The sequence below is a fragment of the Platalea leucorodia genome (assembly GCF_965183815.1).
Source record: "Platalea leucorodia genome assembly, chromosome: 13".
In the NCBI taxonomy this organism is placed as follows: domain Eukaryota; kingdom Metazoa; phylum Chordata; class Aves; order Pelecaniformes; family Threskiornithidae; genus Platalea; species Platalea leucorodia.
In genome coordinates this window covers 15,924,814-15,942,419 of record NC_138835.1, presented here as the reverse complement: position 1 = coordinate 15,942,419, position 17,606 = coordinate 15,924,814, and the positions used below count along the sequence as shown (strand labels likewise).

Genomic DNA, 17,606 nt, shown 5'->3' with positions numbered 1-17,606 from the left:
TGCGAGGAGGGGCGGTGGACCACAACTCCCAGAATGCTCAGCGCCACGGGCCTCCAGGAGGCTCCGAGTGCGCAGGCGCAGTAGAGGGGAGGGAGTGTCGCAAAGCCTTGGCTAGAGAAGCCGGAAGTGGGGTTGCGGTGAAGCCGGAAGTTGGCGGGGTGTCATGGCGGCGGCACAGTAGGGGAAGGGGGTGCTGAGGGGCGAGCGGGGCGGCCGAGGCGGGGTCAGGTCGGGGGGCTGCTGCCGGCCCCGTGGCCGAGGGGTCGCGCTGCGAGAGCCCAGGGTGCGGGGGGAGCGGTGCCGTGCGTGGGCCCGGTGGGCTCGAGTGGGCGCCGTGGCGGGGGAGGGCAGGGCCCGGCCTCTCCTCGGACTCTCTCATCGCCTTTCGCCGCCTGTTCGCTGCAGGAGCATCGCCTGGTTACTTCCCCGGGAAGAAGCGGGACGGCGGGGTAGATGGTAGCTTCTGCGGACAAAGGCTTGTTATCCAAAAAGTTGCTCATCTTAAACAAACTCTTTGAATATGTTCTGAGTTCCCGGAAAGGCCGCAGTTAAACACACCTTTATTTTGCTGATAATGGATGAAGAGAGTCTGGAAGCAGCAATTCAGACCTACAATGCCCAGCTGCAGCAAGTGGAGCTGGCTTTAGGGGCAGGCCTGGACCCATCGCAGCAGTCGGACTTGATTCAGTTGCAGGAGGATTTGAAGCAGCTGATAGAACTGACTGAATCCAGCCTGGTGTCTGTTAAAAAGAGCAAACTTCTGGCTACTTTAGATACAAATGCCGCCTCCTCCCCAGTAGGTCTCCTGGAGCAGGGTGCCAACCCCGAGAGTTCTGCCCAAGATGAGGAGTATGCTGCTTTTAAGGAAGCCATTGCTGAGCTCGGGACCGACGAGAAGCCTTCAGCTAATGACAGTGAGACATCGGCAAGGAGAGAGGAAGAAACTGATGACAAAAATGAATCAAAGTACAGTGAAGAGGAGGAGGAGTCAGACAGGGAGGAGGAGGAGGAGGAACTGAGTGGGATGAAGGTTAAAGCCCCCTACTACAGTTCTTGGGGGACCCTGGAGTACCATAACGCCATGATTGTGGGGACAGAGGACTTAGAAGATGGCAGTGCGGGAGTCAGAGTGCTGTATCTCTACCCGACTCACAAGTCTCTGAAGCCGTGCCCCTTCTTCTTGGACGACAAATGCAGATTTAAAGAGAACTGTCGGTAAAAAAGAAGAAGGGGTGGGAGGGGGCTTATGTCCTTCCTGTAGCTAAAGGCCTTGTCGTTCAGAGGGATAAGCCTCCTCTGAAAGTACCGTGTTTGGTTTTTATACCCAATGAAATTTTGCCTTTTTGTTCACGTTTTTCAAATGTGTTACGGTAAGCAGTGGCATCGGTTTGGCTGTTTCCTCTAGCTAATGCAGAGATGAAACGGAAAATCCCATGGGGAAAGTTGCAGAGGTTTTACATAATCAATCGAGTGGCTAAATTCATAATGATTAAGTATTTTAAAAGAAAACACCAGAGCTTGTCAGTCAATGGTGCACGGAGAGGCGCCTTCCGGTTGCACGGAGAGGTTGTAGGGTCTCCATCTTTGGAGATCTGCAGAACTTAATTAGAGAAGGCCTCGAGCAGCCTGGTCGGTCTTCGAAGTTGGTTGTGCTGTGAGCAGGAGGTTGGACCTGCCTCTCTGCGTCATCCTGTTTATCTCCGAGGATCCGTGAGCTTTTTTTATTGGATGTGGCACTAGCAAGGAAGGCTTAATTCTCTGGGGTGGGATGCATTCTTTGTTACATGGCCTAAATAATATGTTTAAGATAAAAAATGAATAACTTCTGTAATTGAAATAATGCACGGTAAAACTTCCATAATTACTGGTGAAGATTCATCACCGCTGACAACTCCTTTGCATTTTCTTTAAGGAATTTTTATTTAAAGCCTGCTCAAACGAGGCAGAGATAATTCCTCTCCCGCCTTCCCTGGCAGGTTCTCGCATGGTCAGGTTGTTTCTGTGGAAGAGCTTCAGCCGTTTCAGGAGCCCAATCTGAGCGGGCTGGAGGTGGGCTCGGCCTGCCTGGCGAAACACAGCGATGGAATATGGTACACTGCAAAAATAACTGGTGAGTCTTGTGTCAGCCTGCGTTGCCAGGATTCTGTGTGGAAGACGAAGGCTGATGCTTAAGCGAATATAAAACTTGACTATTTGGTTGATGATAGAAGAATGTTAAGTATGTAGCTGCAGCCCTAAACTGAAAATCTTGACGTAGCTGAGAAAACATTGTGAACTTTGTCAGGCTTGGGAAGGGAATAGGCTAGGAAACAGAAGAACGTTAGACAAAAAGGAGACGTAAGAGCCGGAATGTGGAAAGGAAGGGACTGCGTGGTCATTAACTGCACCGAAAGGGAAGAGGCAGGTATTGCAGGAATTTGCATGCATATTAGGTTAGAATTGCAATAATCTGCTCTCGTTTAAACAAAAGCCGGGGGAGCTGGCCCTGCCCGTCAGCTGCCGATATGGGCTTCCCGTGTCCTGGGAAGGGCGAGGGCTTATTCTCTCTTTCCATCTTTCTTTGACTATTATTAGGTCAGAGGGGAGCAAGTCTAACTTCTCTTTAGTTCCATTTCTCAGCAGCCCATCTTTCTTCATTTTTAGAAATAAACCTTTTAAGTATCAGCACAAGCATTGTGGAAGTAGCTTTGCACTGCAGTGGGTGCTTCTCCCTCCCAGACAGAAATCTGAAGCACAAAGAAAAACCAGATTTTTTTAAAACGCGTGTTCCTTGCGCCTTCCCCCTCTCCCCTGTGGTTCCGCTGGAGCTAACTCTGTTTCACAAAGCCCTCTGCCAGTTGCATATTGGGAGACTTACTTGAACTCTTGTTCCTTGCTTTTCCTTCTGTAGACATTGACAGCGGTTACTACACTGTGAAGTTTGACTCCCTGTTGCTCAAGGAAGCTGTTGTGGAAGGAGATAGTGTCATTCCCCCGCTGCGAAGTGAAGATGGTGCCTCATCGGCCGAGTCTGATGAAGACAGCGTTGATGATTCTGGTTATGCTAAAGGTAAGGTGTGAGCGAAAGCGACTTGTGATCTAGGTCTGCCTTTCTCTGGGACCTGCTGAGCTCCTGGAGCTTTCATTGTAAGCGTCTCACCTCTGATGAAAGAGTAGCTAATCTCTTTATATCTTGGTGAAAGACAGAGAATGGTAACGAGCTATTATGTTACGATTGCGAGCTAAAATCTTTGTTTTATGTAAATTACTGGGCTAATGAAGGTTGGAGGTTTCCATGGGAACTCCCAACAAGGGAAAGTAGAGGGTGTGATATTTTAGAGCCAAGTTCCAAGCTCTGAGTCTGTTTCTTATGTGGCTGGCTGAGTTGAGCTAATAAGTGAATCGGGAGACTTCCTCATCTCTGGGGGCTCCGTGGAGCTCCAGGACACGAGAGTACGAGACCCCAGTAACTGAGGGTTTGGTCCTCCCAGTGGCTCGATGAGGTCACAGGAACAGCCGTGCCCTCTTTTACTATTGAAAGCTGACACAGAGAGAGCCCAAGTGACTTCTCTGAGATGACACAGACACCACTGTCCCTGTGTTAGTGCCACAGTTACAAAGTTCTGTCCTGGAGCTCTTTAATTGAGCCTAATAGAGGTGATTGGATCCTAATAACACAAAATTAGTATAGTGGCCTAGAGGAGCTTCATACCAGAGATGTGAGCTGGAGGCACGGAATAAATACTACATGCCACAGTGCCAAATTTCACTCTGATGGCATATGTCAGTCTGTGTGACCATCCTAGAAGGAAGGAAAGGAAGCATAAAAACTTCTGGATGATTCTGCCTGGAACGATGAGGTGGTATGTACATTAAATCAAGCGAGAGCTTTCATTTAAGTAACTCGCTATGCAGCGTTCATAAAAGGTGACAGCTCAGTAGGAACCAAGTAAGGCTGAAGGAGCTGCCGAATGATTCTAGGGTGAGGGGAGTATATTTTACTGCCTTGTGAAGGGGTTTCATGCTGTGTGGGTGCCCCAGATGAGGGTTTTGTGTAGCAGCTTTGTTTCTGTGTTTCACTGGTTCGTCTCTTCCGTGTCACAGTAATAGATTCGGGAGTTCCGGAGAACGGGGAATGGACTCCTGCGTGCAGTTCCTCTTTTGGTGGCTGGGAAGCCCATACTCGTGGCATCGGCTCCAAACTGCTTGTTCAGATGGGATACGAGTTTGGAAAAGGTAAGGGGAGAAGGCGGTCCTGGTGCTGCGAGAGCCTGACTGCCTCGTCACCTCACTCTCGTGATGGATCCTAAAGCTAGTTAAGGAAGACAAGATTTTTGAATGAAGCTAAAACTTTTCTTTGCTGAAAGGCCTATTAGATAAGGCTCAAGCTATGTGATGAATCACACTCGTGTGGAAGCATTAGAAGGAAAGAAGGAATAGCTATTTAGTCGAAGTACAAGCATATGTGTGCACCAGACCCTGTATGGTAATGGCAAAAATTGGAGGCATTTGGAACCACGGTCAAGTTCATGATTAAAGCCGTGAGAACTGTTGTATGAGATGTTCAAAGGCTTTAGGAAGACGGGCACTGATCTATGAAGCTTCTGATGTCTGTGTTAAAGCATCTCCTGGCTCTAGATGCAGACTTCAAAGCTGGCTGAACTAGCTTCTCACTACACAAATTGTATTGAGCCTTGGGGGCTTTAGGAGGGCAGTCTGCTGCTTGCATTTGTCTCTAGTTCTCCCAGAGGAACCAAACCAGTTTTAAGAAGAACCTGGCTTGAGAAGCTGAGAATGTGAGGCTGAGCCTAGTTTCACAGAAACCGGCCTGGCGGATGGCCTCGGGCTTTTTATCGCGTATCTTCTGCTGTAGAAGGCTCCTGTCGTAGCATCCGCATCCACCATGCTGTGGCCTTTGCTGCCTCCCTTCACTTGGGTGGTAGTCATCGCTTTTTGTACCTCAAAAGCCTGTTTGCTTGTTGTAAGCTTGTTACTGTCAGCGTGAACTTGTGGTGGGAGGTGAATCAGGAGGGGATGTCCTCGCTTGCAGTAATCGCTTGGTGTCTCTCCTCAGGGTTAGGGAAGAATTCTGAGGGCCGAGTGGAGCCGGTGCAGGCTGTGGTACTTCCTCGAGGGAAGTCCCTCGACCAGTGTGCTGAGGTGCTTCAGAAGAAGAAACAGGGGAAGCTGGACCCAGGCAAATCGAGGAAATGCCGAGCAAAGGGAAACGGCTCTGGACAATCCCCTGCAGGCAGCCGTAAGCCTCCCCGCAACGTGTTTGACTTTTTGAATGAGAAACTGCGAGGGAAGAGCACTGGGGAGAAGGCTGGAGGGATGGCACTGCCGGAGAGGAACAGCAAAGAGATCTACCATGCTAGCAAGAGCACCAAGAAAGCCCTGAGCGTCCGCCTCTTCCAGACCATGGAGAAGATTGAACAAACGCAGAAGGATATCAGAGGAATCCAGCAGGCCCTGGCACGCAACATTGGACGGTAGGAAAACATTCTCTTTGGGACTGCAGGACGAATTGAGAATTCTTGGTGCTTCTGGGAAGGGGTGGGCTTGAAGTGAGGTATAGGAGGAGCAAGTGAAACATAACTGGGTGAGACCTAAGGGGAAGGAGAGCAGGGAGACTGTAGCGTGTGCTTCAGACCAGCTTGGACGCTGGCAGATGCGCCTGGGGTCCTTTGGCTGGGCTTCAGGCTGTGGCGAAGAGAGGAGCTCTCTGAGGAAAGGCACTGGAGTCCTTTCCTTCTCCTGCCCATCTCCGCAGCGTTGCTGTTGAGCATCACAGGAGGACATTTTCTAGCCCAGATCGTGCCGAGCATCAGGTTCTTCCTGGCTTTCAGCAGGTCACTTGCGCTAATCCCGCAGGAAAGGGCAAACCCTCCTGGGATGATGACAAGCCTTTGATCTTATAATGCAGGATGACATTGCCGTAACGCTTTTTGCTTTCAGGCACAGCGTTGCTACAGCTCAGCTGGAGGAGAAGCTGGCTAATGCGCACAAGCAGCTGGGGCAGCTGCAGGCCCAGGAAGCCAGTCTGCAGCGGCAGCAGAAGAAAGCAGACACGCATAAGAAGATGACGGAGTTCTAGTCTCTGAGGAAGGCGTTTGACTGCCGCGATTATCCTTCTAGCCAGCTCGTGGCCTCAGAGCCCGGGTGAGCCATCCTGCTCCTCTGGGCCTCAGGCTTCCCAGCCTGAAAACTGGGCTGAAAAGCAGCAGTTTCTCAAACTGGATGCTTCCGAGCTCTGCTGGGAGGGGGAGGAGCACACATCCATCCAGCCCTGAAAGCAGTCAGTCAGCCTGAGCCTTGTATAAGGACTAGCTACAAGAAAAACGATCCTCAGCTCTCTTGCACACTTCTTTCCTCTGTTATCATCGCGGTAGCGCTTCCATCCAGAGTCTGTAGCTACTCGGGTGATAACATTGCTGGCTACGAACCAGCTGAGGAGGGGCTTTGGGAGCCCCACATCCTGCCATCAACTGTGGCTTGTGTTTGCAGCCAACTGACAAACGCAAGTGGAGGCAGGGTCCTGAGCACATTCCGGTGAAGCAGAAAAGGCTTGTGCTGGGTGAAACCAACAAAGGCAAATTGCTTCAGCTGCTCTTTACCTTCTGTTTTTTGCTATGGGATTTATCTGAGAACTCAAGTTTTTTTGGGAGCAGTTCCTCGTAGCCCTAGTGTAATGAATAGACAGAAAAGGGGCAGCTTGGAGGTGGGTACTCGTGGCTTCAAGCATCAGATTTCCATCAGTTTGACTGTAAGAGTATCCCTAGGACATGCTGTAGCCTAACGCACTGACTTGGCATGGAAAGCTGCGTGGTTCCACAAGCAGGGTGCCAAAGCTGGGGGAATAAGGCAGCAGAGTAACGGATTCTCAAACCTCCCAGCTAGGAACAACTCCACAGGGAACCTTGGGATTTTTGCCATCATTACTTGAGTTCTTGTGTCCTAGGTGGCTCGCTGAGCACAGGTCCTTTTATTAAAAAACCGCAGGACCCAGATCCAGGTCGGACTGGGCCCCGGATGAGCACAAAGATCAGGAGGTCTGTGTGTGCCCAGCGTGCAGCCCTGCCTGTGGGAGAGCTCGGGGCTGGAGCAGGCCAGGCAAGCGAGGTGCCCTCCCCTGCAGCGTGGAGAGCCTTTGGACAGGAAGGATGTCTTCTCCCCTAGGTTATATTCTGCGTTGGTGGCAGCCAGTCCTTGCCCCGGAGGAGATGGTGGTTTCATCAGACTCTGTTTCTGGTGGGATTTGTGCATTGTGATTGCTTTTTTTAAAAAAAAAAAGAGGTTTGCAATTTCATGCCAGTATCTTAAGGACACGTTTTTTTCTTAATTTAAGAAATCGATTTCCTTTTATTCTGTGAGTCATTTTTCTAATGAAAAGTTTTGCTCCCTTAGCACCACCTTTTTTATCTGTTCTTAAGAACCTTATAAAGCTGCCAGCCTGGGCAGGGCTGCACCCATTTGGAGGGTCAGGCTGCCAAACTAACCAGAAAACCTAAGGCTGAAAGAGATACCATCAGAGTTGTTCAAGTCATGTGGGATGGAGCATTGCTGCAGACACACCTCAGAAAACGCAGAGCGACAGCAAAACTAAACAAGATGAGCATCTTCAGCAACCCTGCTCGAGCGACTCTCCTTTGGAAAGCACTTGGATCCTGCTATGATGAGCACCGTGTAGACGTGCGAGGTGGCGTGGGCTGCCTCGAGCACTTCAGCATCCCTCGGTTTCTAACTAAATTGGCCGTGCTGTCTTCGTTGTTCTGAATTCGTGTTCTCTGCACCGGGCTTAACTCAAGGGTTTAACGATGGTTGCTCGGTGCCCTTCCCTCACAAGTGACTGTTTGTTTCCCACACTCCAGTGCTGAGTGGTGAGAAGGATTAACGTGCCCAGCTTAGCATGGGTGCTTGCTGAAGTGGCCCGTGACTGGTGAGCTGAGCTGGGCAGAGAAATGTCTGGGGTTTTGTGCTCTGACACTATTTAACATCATCCTCTCTTTAAGAATTGGGTGTGTTAGCCCTGTGTCTCGGCTAAGTCGCATTTTGACCCTTCCTTGGGATTTCCACAGCCTTACTTGTCAGGCTCCTATTCAAATGGCTGCTGCCTCCCACCCAAAACAGTTCACGTCCCTGGTGAATAAAGTTGGTTTTTATTTTTTCCCCTCTCTCCTTGTAAGGCGTTCATTTGTAAGGTAATGATGACATGTGGTGACCCATTCTTTCCTTATATTCACCTGCGGATAGAGAGCTGGCACCAAAACCAGCTCGGTGGGAAGCGGAGCGTGGCAGAGGGTGCTCATGTGTGCTGGGTGCCTGCAGAGCCCGTCTGCGGCGCTGCTCGCTGCCGAGGCGGGGAGAAACCCAGCCTGCCGTTGGGTGCAGCCGCCACCCCTGCAGCCCAGGAAGCGAGCTGTGGTGTGCGTGCATGGTATCTGCTCCGAGCCGCCTGCTCTAGAAGGAGCTAAAGAGGAGTGGGAGAGCTCAGATCGAGGTGTTGGAAATGGTCGGGAACCCCTAATTGGGAATAACTCTCTGGGATAAAAGAAACTCAGCTCTCCAGGCTGGCTGGCAAGGAAGAGAGCATGATCGGATTCCCGCTCTTCATACTCACTGGCTTTTGAGGTTCTGCAAAGTAAGTGGTGTTTGCTTTCTTGCCGTGTAAACTTGGGTATCTGCAGCTAAACCAGGGGTCGAAAAATACTTAAGAAAAACCTTGATCCATCTAGAAATTGCAGCGTTGTCGGAAATGCTGTTGCAGCTAGCTAGACTGGGCAGGCAGGATTCCTGCGCTGCAGTGGGGAAGCATCGACTGGGTTAAACTCGGCCGGCTGCGAGCTTTGTGCCACTTAATGCGTTGTGCGCTGGAAGCGTCTGGGCTTAAAAAGGAAGAAAAGGTGTTGGAACTTGGCTACGCTGCAGGCTCCCACGGCTTGAATCTAGGGGTTGAGCGGGACCCCGTTACTTTCGTGGTGAATGAATGGTTGAGTTCAGAGGTGTGGGGCATTGCGTTTTTCAACAGGAACATTTCCAGTTGTCTGGCGGGGAGGGGGACTGGATTTTTTGCTTGCATGTGGAACGGCTGTTGGGGAACTGCTGAGCTGCTGGCTGCAGGTGAGGAGGCTTGAGAGAGCGTGGTCATTGAAACGCTGTCCTCCGTAAACCCGAAATGATGTAAAACTACGGAATTTGTGGCAAGAAAACCACTCTGGTGGTTCTCGAGAAAACATGCATCTCCTTAATATGCCCGTCCTGTATTTTGGAGTCTGGCTTCCCATGCCTGCAGCCCTGAGGGCTCGCCGGGGCTGGCGTCCTGCTGCGGCTCAGCTCGGCAGAAAATCCCTCCAGCAGGTTCTCGACTTCTGCTCGGAAGGGCGGGTGGCTGCCCGAGCGTCTCCAGCAGTCGCGGAAGGGCGGGAAGAGAGGAAAAGGCTGAAACGAAGTCAGCCTTGACCAAAGCCGCACGCTGTGAGCAGGCGGGTCTCTTAACATTTTAAAATTATATTTTCACAAAAGCCACTCCAGCGCACGCGGAAGCAATCGGGACCGTAATTAGAAGCATCCACCCGAGTTTTGTGACACTTGGGTCTGGCGTTTAGAAATCGAGTTGGCCCTTTCTAAATGAAACGCCTCCAGAGGAGCTTGACGATGAAATCGCTGTGGAAATGCGAGCGCGGTGGGTGAGATCTCGCGCCTGCTCCGTGTTTGAAATAGCCTTAAATTTTACAAATTGCATCCCATGGTCTAGGGCAGGTCCAGTGTTGTTGACTAACTGCTATGGGGCTTTCACTTTTCATAATTGAAAAGAAAAAAAAAAAAAGATCTACTTCTGCTTCTTGGGACTTTTGTTCAGTACAACTCCCCAAGGTACCCGAGCTGCGTTTGCCGCAGCCGTGTTCGCAATCGCTGGTGGAAATCAGCTTGTAATGTTTGCCCTGGTTTCTTGCAAATACACTTTCAGTAGTTTCATAGACTCTTGTCGTCACCCCGCGCTGAGCACCGTGTGTGGTTTTATCTGGGTAGGCGAATCAGAAGCCAGGCCAAACTGTCAGCAGCAGCGCTTAATTTTACAGTAAATTCCATCTTGTTTTCACAAAGCCCAGCTGAGAAACTTGCGCCTTTTGTAGGAGTCACAAAAAAACTCCCACGTCCTGGAGCACCAAACCGACTGCGTTGATCGTGCCTGCGCTCAGCTATCGCGGGAGGGAGTTATTCCCTCCTCGGTGGGCTGTGGGCGTGCGTTGCACGTACGCGACGGCTCTGGCTGCTCTCATCTTCAAAGCCATCTTGGCTCGCGGAGCCAGCGCGTTACGAAATGCCGTCTGCTCAGCCTCCTGCCCCGGAGAATAGCCCCGGGACTGGGAGATCGATAACTTTATTGGCAGGAAATTCAGGTGTACGTTTCAGGAGGTCTGTTTGAGGCTTTGCCTTGCAAACCTGCTCAGTCCTACCTGAGCGACTTCGGCCAGGCACTGGGTTTTCCTCTCAGATTGGTAATTCTGGGAGAACCAACGCGTCCACCCAAGACATGGCTTCTCCCGGTGACCGCTGAGCCTGAAAGAGCGTGCGCTGGGCATTTCTACGGGTCAGAAATCCAGGAGCAACCACCGACCTCCCGCACAACAGAAAGTAGGTCAGAAGAATTTCTCTGCATTCATTTCAACTTAGGAAGCCTCTCCCTTCGTTCTTCAACCTTAAAAATTCAGGGATGCAAAATCCACCCGCTGCGGGATAAGCTGCCCCGTGTATGCCTGCCTCGGCGTGCTAATAGCTCGCGCTTTGATGCCGACACAACCCCAGCTCCCAGCCACCGTACCTCGTTACCATTTTGGCTGCTAAACCTCTGAGCCTGCTCAGTTCTGCCCTGAACGCGGTCCCTTCTGCAGCCTGCGATCCTGTCGCTCTAATGAGCTAAACAAGTTCGGCGAGGACTGTCTAAAGCGACTGCCCATGTTGCAGGTAATCCGTGTAATTAATGTATGCTCAGACAGAAAAGCAGTGTTGTCTAATTAAAACGTTGTCGGAGAGGGAAGAGCCTTCCCTTCCCAGCTCTGATCTAAGCCAGTCTGTCCAGCCCGGTTAGTCCCTAAAACCTCCCTGTCTCAATTTCCCTGTTGAAATAATTGCTCTCCAGGGATAAGGCTTCAGTCGGGGAAGATTCCAAAGGCGTGGGAAGTTCTCGGATAAAAGGGTGCTGCGAGTGGGCAGAGGCTTGCTGGGTATTGGGGTAAAGATGCGCCAAAGATGCTGCGGTGTGAGATGGGGCGCAGGGGAGAGGGGAGCGAGGTCGGTGCCTCGATGGGCGCAGACCTCCCCGCTCGCCCTCGGGCTGCTGTAGCACCCGAGATTCGCGCGAGGCAGGGTGGCTTCTCACCGGAGCTCATCTGATCTTTGTCGTCCCGACTAAGATATGTAAGAGGGTGAGTAAGAGGCGCGCAAGTGCCCCATGGGCTTTCTGTGTCCCCAGCTGCGCCGGTGGAAGCTGTCCCGCTCGGCTGTGCCAGCCCTGTCCCGCCTGGGGACTCTGCTGCCGGCCCCGTCTGCATCGGTTCCCGTGGCTGCTTGGAGCCGTGCTTTGCTCCGGTGCTGGGAAACTGCCCCCATCTCTCTCTGGACGCTGGCACGCAGATCTCTAGTAGCAGGCCAGCGGTTTTGGGGAGCGGGGCGTGCACAGAGCTGGGCTTGCGCAGAGCTGGGAGCAGCAGCCGCCGTCTTGACGCTGGTGCAGGTGAAGTGGTTTCAGCTTTTGCTTTGGGCTTTGCAGCACGCTGTCGGCTGAGCGGGGACAGGGACGATGGGACGGGGTGTCACCAAGAGCCCCCCGGGAAAGGTGCGGAGTCCTGACGGGCTGGGGAGCGTCTGCTCTTTGTGTTGGGCTCCCCGGCACCTTCATGCCTCTGCACCGCTTGCTCTGGCCTTGCCGCTGCCGCGGTTTGCAGGGGAGAACCTTTTTCCTTGAATAAGGCGCAGGGAAGAAGGCTAGCTTTGGGCAAGGCACGGCTTTTTCTTTAGGCAGGGGAAAATGGTCGAAAGGTCGGGTGTTTTCTGCTCTCGTGTCAGAGCACAGAGCGGCTGCAGAACCGGGGTTATGGTGGCAGAGGAGGCGCGGGGTCCGTGCATCGCACGCTGCCTACGGCGAAGAGCCGGCTGGGCTGGGGCGGGTTGCGACCCCGCAGCTCCTGGCCCAAGCGCGGATCGTGCTGGGATGCTGCAGGGAGCGACCCGGGTTCCCCTGAGAGCAGAAATGTCACGGTGCGGTTTGCAGGGCTGGGCTGGGCTCAGCCCCTCGGGAGCTTGCCGTGCACGGCGCTGCAAACAGGGTGACAGCGGTGCTGCTGGCAGCACCGTCGCTCCCACATGGGATTTTCTCCCCAGTGACTCCGCAGGTCCCATGGCACGCGTGGACGGGGCTGAAACCTGCAGGGCTCGGGGTGGAAGAGGGTGAGACCTGTGGCAGGAGGGTGTCCCGGTGCGGGCCACCGAGCCTGGTGTGCAAGGAGGGAGAGGCGGCTGCGAGGCTGAAGCTCACCTCGTTTCCGGGAAGCTGAGTCATCTGTTTGCCCGTCCCGTCTGGGCCACCCCATGGCCTGCGCTGGGGAGCGGTGCCACCCCCGGCCCGCAGCCCGGGGCGGTGTCCCGGTGTCCCCCGAAAGCACACTGCCACTTTTGGCATGTCTCCAGAGGGTTTTCAGGGCCCCTGGGCATCCCCTTTCCAACATCTTGGTGGCAACTTGGGAGCTTGAATCCTGTTGGGTTCATTGTTTTGGTTTTTTTTTTTAAAGGAACCAAAATCTGAAGTTTTTCCAGGGGGTGGCAGAGCACCCGCTGCAGGGTGTCTGCTCCAGGCTGCGCGGAGCCGCGGAGGCGTCGCGGTGATGCCGGGGAGGGCAGAGCACCATCTCATGCCGTGGTGAGCCCAGCAGCGCCCGGCTGCACCCCGACTCGTGTTTTCTCTCCCCAGATCTCGGCCCCGCAGCGGTGTCGGAAGCGGCTCCCCCATGGCTGCAGCCGGCGGCGAGGGGCTGGCACGGACCCCGCTCCTGCCGGCCGGCGCTGCCCTGGCCCTGCTCAGCGTCCTGGTCTACCTGGGCGCCCTGTGCGCTGCCTGCAGACGGTACGCGCTGCCCGCGGCCCCTCTGCTTTCCCTCCTGGCGCTGGGGACGGGGTTGGGGGCCCTTCGGTGGAACGCGGTGGCTGCACGTGGAGACCCTACGTGTGCCTGTCCTGAACTGGGACTGCTGGGATCTGCTGCTCTGCTCACCCCGAACCCCCAGCCACAGCCCCAGTGCAACTCTGCCTGGCCTGATCCTGCACCCCTGTGCCTCGCTGCCCTCCGCTGCACCCCCTGTGCCCGAAGGAGCCGGTACCAGCTGGGGGTGGGGGACGTGGCCTGGCAGGAGCAGCCTGGGGAGAGCTGAGCTGCGAGCGGGGTGGGCAGGATGGGTGATGCCAGGGGCGATGCCGATGGATGGGTGATGCTGGGGATGCCCAGCGTGGCTCAGCAGGGTGCAGGATGCAACTGAGCCCCCATCCAGCACGGATCCTGATGCGGGGCTGGCGAAGGAGCGGGGTTGTGGGTTTGGGGGGTGCTGCCGCTCTGGCGAGGGGCACACGGCGATGCCCATTGTCGCCAGGTCGGGGTCCCGGGACACCCGCTCCTTGCCCCCGGCTTGGCCGCCCACCTCGGGCTCAACCCCTCTTCTCCCCACAGCAAGGGCAGGAAGAAGAAGGTCCCTCCGGACGGGGTGAAGCTGGTGGACGAGGTAAGCACATGCTGGGGATGGGCAGGATCAGCCCCGGAGGAGCTCTGGGCACCCCAGCTCCCGGCCATGAGCCTGACGTGCGTTCCCCCCATTGCAGTCCCTGCTCAGACAGACGCAGCTGCGGTCGCTCAGCAAGTCCGACACGAAGCTGCACGAGCTGTACCGGGTGACGACCAAGAATGACAGTGAGTGGCCGTCGAGCCAGGGGAGCCGACGGGGGCCGGTGGCCCTTGGCGGGTGCCCGCAGCCCCTGCACTGCCCAGCGAGCGCGTCATGGCATCCACACACGTGCCGCGGTGCCTGCGCGGTGCTGGCGCAGGGGTTGGTGCTTGCTGCATCCCTGGCATCCCCCCATCTCCTCTCCCTGCAGCCCAGCGGCCGGCCAGCCTGGATTTCCCCTGTGCCATGTCCTCCCCTGCCAGTGCCGACTCCCTGCACAGCTCCGGCGTCAGCGTCCTCCTGCACCGCGAGCTGCCCCAGATCCCCGTCCCCGAGCCCCCGGCCGCCTCCCCGGCCCCCGACCAGACCTACTCCAACCTGCTCTTCACCCCGCTGCGCAAGCCGGTGCCAGACGCTGTCTACGAGTGCCTGGCGATGGGGGGGGAGGATGCCCCGGTGCCCCCCACACCCACCAGCACCCAGGTGTCCCCTCCACGTGCTAGGCACGGGGCAGCCGATTACGCCTGTGTCCGCAAGGTGAAGAAGACGGTGCCCGCGGAGGTGCAGGATGGGGCCGCAGCGGGGCCTCCCGCAGCCCCGCGGTGCTGGGACGGTGCGGACGATGCCCCCCGGGCGAAGGTACGGCTCTGGGGGGGGCGGCAGGGATGGGGCATGGGGCCGGTGCTGAGCTCGCTGGATGGGGCACACGGGGGCCGTGGAACGCCCTGCCTGCCTGGAACGCCCGTGTTCGGAGCAGGGTGCAAATTAGGCCACTGCATTTCCAGTGGAGCTTTTAGGGGGGGGCAGGATGAAGCTGAGACCCCGAGGGCCGGTGATGCCCATGGTGCTCGTCTCTCTGGCATGCAAAAAGTGGGATCCCCAAAGGATAATCCACTGCTGGGATCCTGCCGGGGGCTGTGGGAGGCTTGGGGGGGCACGGGCATGGGGATACCCCACGGTGGGCAGGGATTGCCCCCGAGCCCTCACTTTCCTTTTGCAGGTGGAAGAGATGTACTCGACGGTGTGCAAAGCCACCAAGAAGAAAACCCAGGTCCCTGCATCGTCCCCGAGGGCCACGAGGGAGGAGGGTGCCGGGTGGCCGCCCCCCCGCCAGGAGGAGGGCGCTTTGGCCGGGTGCTGGTCCCCAGCAGCCCAAGGCCCCCCCGACCCCTGCTACGAGTCCATCAACGACAGAGCCTGGACTGCTCAGGGCCGCGGCCCCGACCCAGACTACGAGGCCGTGGACGTTAACTGGAAGAAGGTGGCGAAACGGGACAAGCCGGGGAAGCCCTGTGCCCCCGAGAACCTGTACGAGAGCGTCGGCGACATTTGGGCAGGGGAGAACCGGCGAGCCTCCGCCAGGACAGCGGCCAACGGCCTGGAGGTGTACATCACCAACCTATAGCCTCCCCCGGGAGCGGGGCCCTTGCCACAGGGTGCTCCCACCCTGGCCAGGTGCCGTCGGGACGGGGGCTCCCCCAGGACCGGCTTTGCGGGGGGCTGAGCCCCCCAAGACAGGCGCACACGAGCCTGGTGCCCGCCAGCGCGGCTGCATCCCTGCAAGCGCTTTCTGTATATATTTTATGTTACTTTTCTTGAAGCGTCCTTGTCCCCATCCCAACCCACCCTGCACCAGCAGGTTGACATAGGGATGTCCTGGGGGCTCATCCCGACATCGGGATGAGCGGGGAGTCTGCAGGGCGATGTCTGGCCCGGGCCGGGTGCTGGGTGCCACGCGGGAGCCCGGTGGGACAGAGCTGGTGCTGCCACCAAGACGGGAGCTGGGTTGGGACCGGTCGTGTTTTGGGGTGGGTGGTGGCAGGGCTGCGGGCCAGCCCCGTGGCCCTGGGCTGCAGGATCAGGCCCCTCGTCAGCGGGGTTATGCTGTGAGCGAGGGTCTCCATCCTCCTCCCTCTGCCTGGGGGAGAGCAGGGCCCCGTCCAGCCCCTGGGAAGCCCCCAGCAGCTTTGGTCCCATCCCCAGTTACGGGGACCAGCACGGCAGCTCTGGCCGTGGCCAGGGGTCAGCCACGTGCCTCGGTACAGGGGAACACGGGCTCTGGTCCGGGATGGCTGCCTGTCCCCCATCACCCGCTCCCACCTTTCGGACGCGTGCAAGGCTGCCTCTGTGAACAGCCCTCTTGCAAGCACCATTAAAAGGCCGAGAGGGGTTTATCCCGTTCAGGAGAACACGCTTCCAGACTGGATCTAAAGCCCTGGTTCTGGTGGCTGGTGCTGCTGCTGCGGCGACGTGGTGGTGCCAGTGCTGGGAGAGCAGCTTCGGGCGCAGCGTAACCCTGAGCGGGTGCCCCCGCCTGCACGGGTGGTTTTTGCAGCTCCGAGATGGGGATGTGCAGCCGCCCAGAGCTGCTGAAATGGGGTGGCCCGTCCCAGAGCAGGGACCTGCTCTGGGGCTTTGCACAGGATTGGGGTCGGAGCCGGGGAGCATTTGCATGGCGCTTGCTGCCCGCTTGCCTCTGTGCTGCTCCTGCAGCCGCTGCAGCCTCAACAGATGCCAAAAATGCTCGGGAGAGCTGGACGTGCACCCAGAGCCCTCGGACCCCGGGGCTCAAACTTTCCTCCTCTCCTCCCCACGGGGAATTTGGCGTCCCTGCCTCAAGGGACGCCTGGTGCCCCCCGGGCCACGCGCCATGTGCGACGGCACCGGGATGCGGGTGCTGCGCCGATGGTGGCCCCGGTCCGCCTCTGGGTGTGGACGAGCCGCCTTGCAGCCGTCCATCCCGGGGCTGCCCGGCCTCGCGGCGCAGTGGCCTGGTGCTCGCCGGAGCTGGCTGGGACCTGCGGCAGCAGAGCCGCCGTGCCGCGCGGCAGGCGGGCAGGAAGCCACGTGCCTTCCTTTGGCAGCTTTGCCCCTCCATCGAGGCAGGCAAAGAGATTAAAAACGAAAACAAGGTGCTCAGCAAAACCCGCTGCAGGCTGAAAAACGTTAAAGCTGGAAGGCAGCTCAGGCGCTCGTGCCGCTTCGTCAGCCCCACGCTCGATGCCAAACCACAGCCGCTCGAGATGATAGAGGAGTCGGCCCCGGCAGCTGCTCCCATCCCCCTGCGAGATAAGGGCCCCGATAGAAAACATCGCGGGGCGGCTGGCGCCGATGCTGCCGCGCTCTTCCTGCTGCCAGCCGCGCCGCACCGGCGCGTGGGCTCCCCTCACGCTGCCCCCGGCCGCATCCTTCCCTTCTCCGCATCCTTCCCCTGCTCCCTTTCCCCATCATCCCGTCCCGCAGCTCTCCAGCGTTGGGTCCCTCCTGCACCACCCGAATCCCCCGGGAGCTGCGTCTGGGCTGCACCGGCCCCGCGCAGGAGCATCACCTCCTTGCAGGACCAGAGCTGCTTCGCTCCCGGGGCAAAACGGGCCCTGCGCTGCCCACGGGAACCTGGGTACCGCCAGGGACGGGCAGGCTCGGCGCAGCGCAGGGCTGCCCCCGGGCCAGGGAAAGCATCTGCTCTCGCTGAGCTGGGGGTGGCCAAAGCATCTCCCAAACCTGCCCCAGCAGCCGCAGGAACAGCCCCGTGTGCAGGGCTGCTCGCCCGTAATTCCCGTGTCGCCTGTGGGGCTCGGCAGAGCCGGACTCGCATTTCAATATGAGGGCAACTGCCCAGTCCTTGGGGTGATGGAAAATGTGCCCGGAGCCCCGGCTGGAGGCTCAGCAACTGGGTGGCAAATGGAGGATCCATACTGA

The 17,606-nt window shown here is 56.9% G+C and overlaps 2 protein-coding genes across 2 annotated transcripts; both read left to right on the top strand.

The window, feature by feature from the left end:
- The first annotated feature begins 181 nt into the window (after positions 1 to 181).
- Positions 182 to 8,170, top strand: ZGPAT (zinc finger CCCH-type and G-patch domain containing). The gene is made up of 6 exons (XM_082326230.1): positions 182 to 1,215; positions 1,977 to 2,110; positions 2,891 to 3,049; positions 4,084 to 4,215; positions 5,054 to 5,471; positions 5,938 to 8,170. Exons 1-6 carry the CDS (start codon positions 575 to 577, stop codon positions 6,074 to 6,076), a joined length of 1,623 nt encoding a protein of 540 aa, XP_082182356.1. The 5' UTR covers positions 182 to 574; the 3' UTR covers positions 6,077 to 8,170.
- Positions 8,171 to 8,394: 224 nt separating this feature from the next.
- Positions 8,395 to 15,413, top strand: LIME1 (Lck interacting transmembrane adaptor 1). Its single transcript, XM_082325908.1, has 6 exons — positions 8,395 to 8,620; positions 12,947 to 13,099; positions 13,697 to 13,748; positions 13,846 to 13,933; positions 14,119 to 14,546; positions 14,908 to 15,413. The coding sequence occupies exons 2-6, from the start codon at positions 12,984 to 12,986 to the stop codon at positions 15,310 to 15,312; spliced, it is 1,089 nt and encodes a 362-aa protein (XP_082182034.1). The 5' UTR covers positions 8,395 to 8,620; positions 12,947 to 12,983; the 3' UTR covers positions 15,313 to 15,413.
- The last annotated feature ends 2,193 nt before the right edge of the window (positions 15,414 to 17,606 follow it).

Coding starts and splice junctions, on each gene's coding strand:
- LIME1 (XM_082325908.1), top strand. CDS start 12,984: ATGGCTGCAGCCGGCGGCGAGGGGCTGGCACGGACCCCGCTCCTGCCG. Junction 13,934..14,118: donor GGTGACGACCAAGAATGACA/GTGAGTGGCCGT, acceptor CTCTCCCTGCAG/CCCAGCGGCCGGCCAGCCTG. Junction 14,547..14,907: donor ACGATGCCCCCCGGGCGAAG/GTACGGCTCTGG, acceptor TTCCTTTTGCAG/GTGGAAGAGATGTACTCGAC.
- ZGPAT (XM_082326230.1), top strand. CDS start 575: ATGGATGAAGAGAGTCTGGAAGCAGCAATTCAGACCTACAATGCCCAG. Junction 1,216..1,976: donor AGATTTAAAGAGAACTGTCG/GTAAAAAAGAAG, acceptor CTTCCCTGGCAG/GTTCTCGCATGGTCAGGTTG. Junction 2,111..2,890: donor GTACACTGCAAAAATAACTG/GTGAGTCTTGTG, acceptor TTCCTTCTGTAG/ACATTGACAGCGGTTACTAC.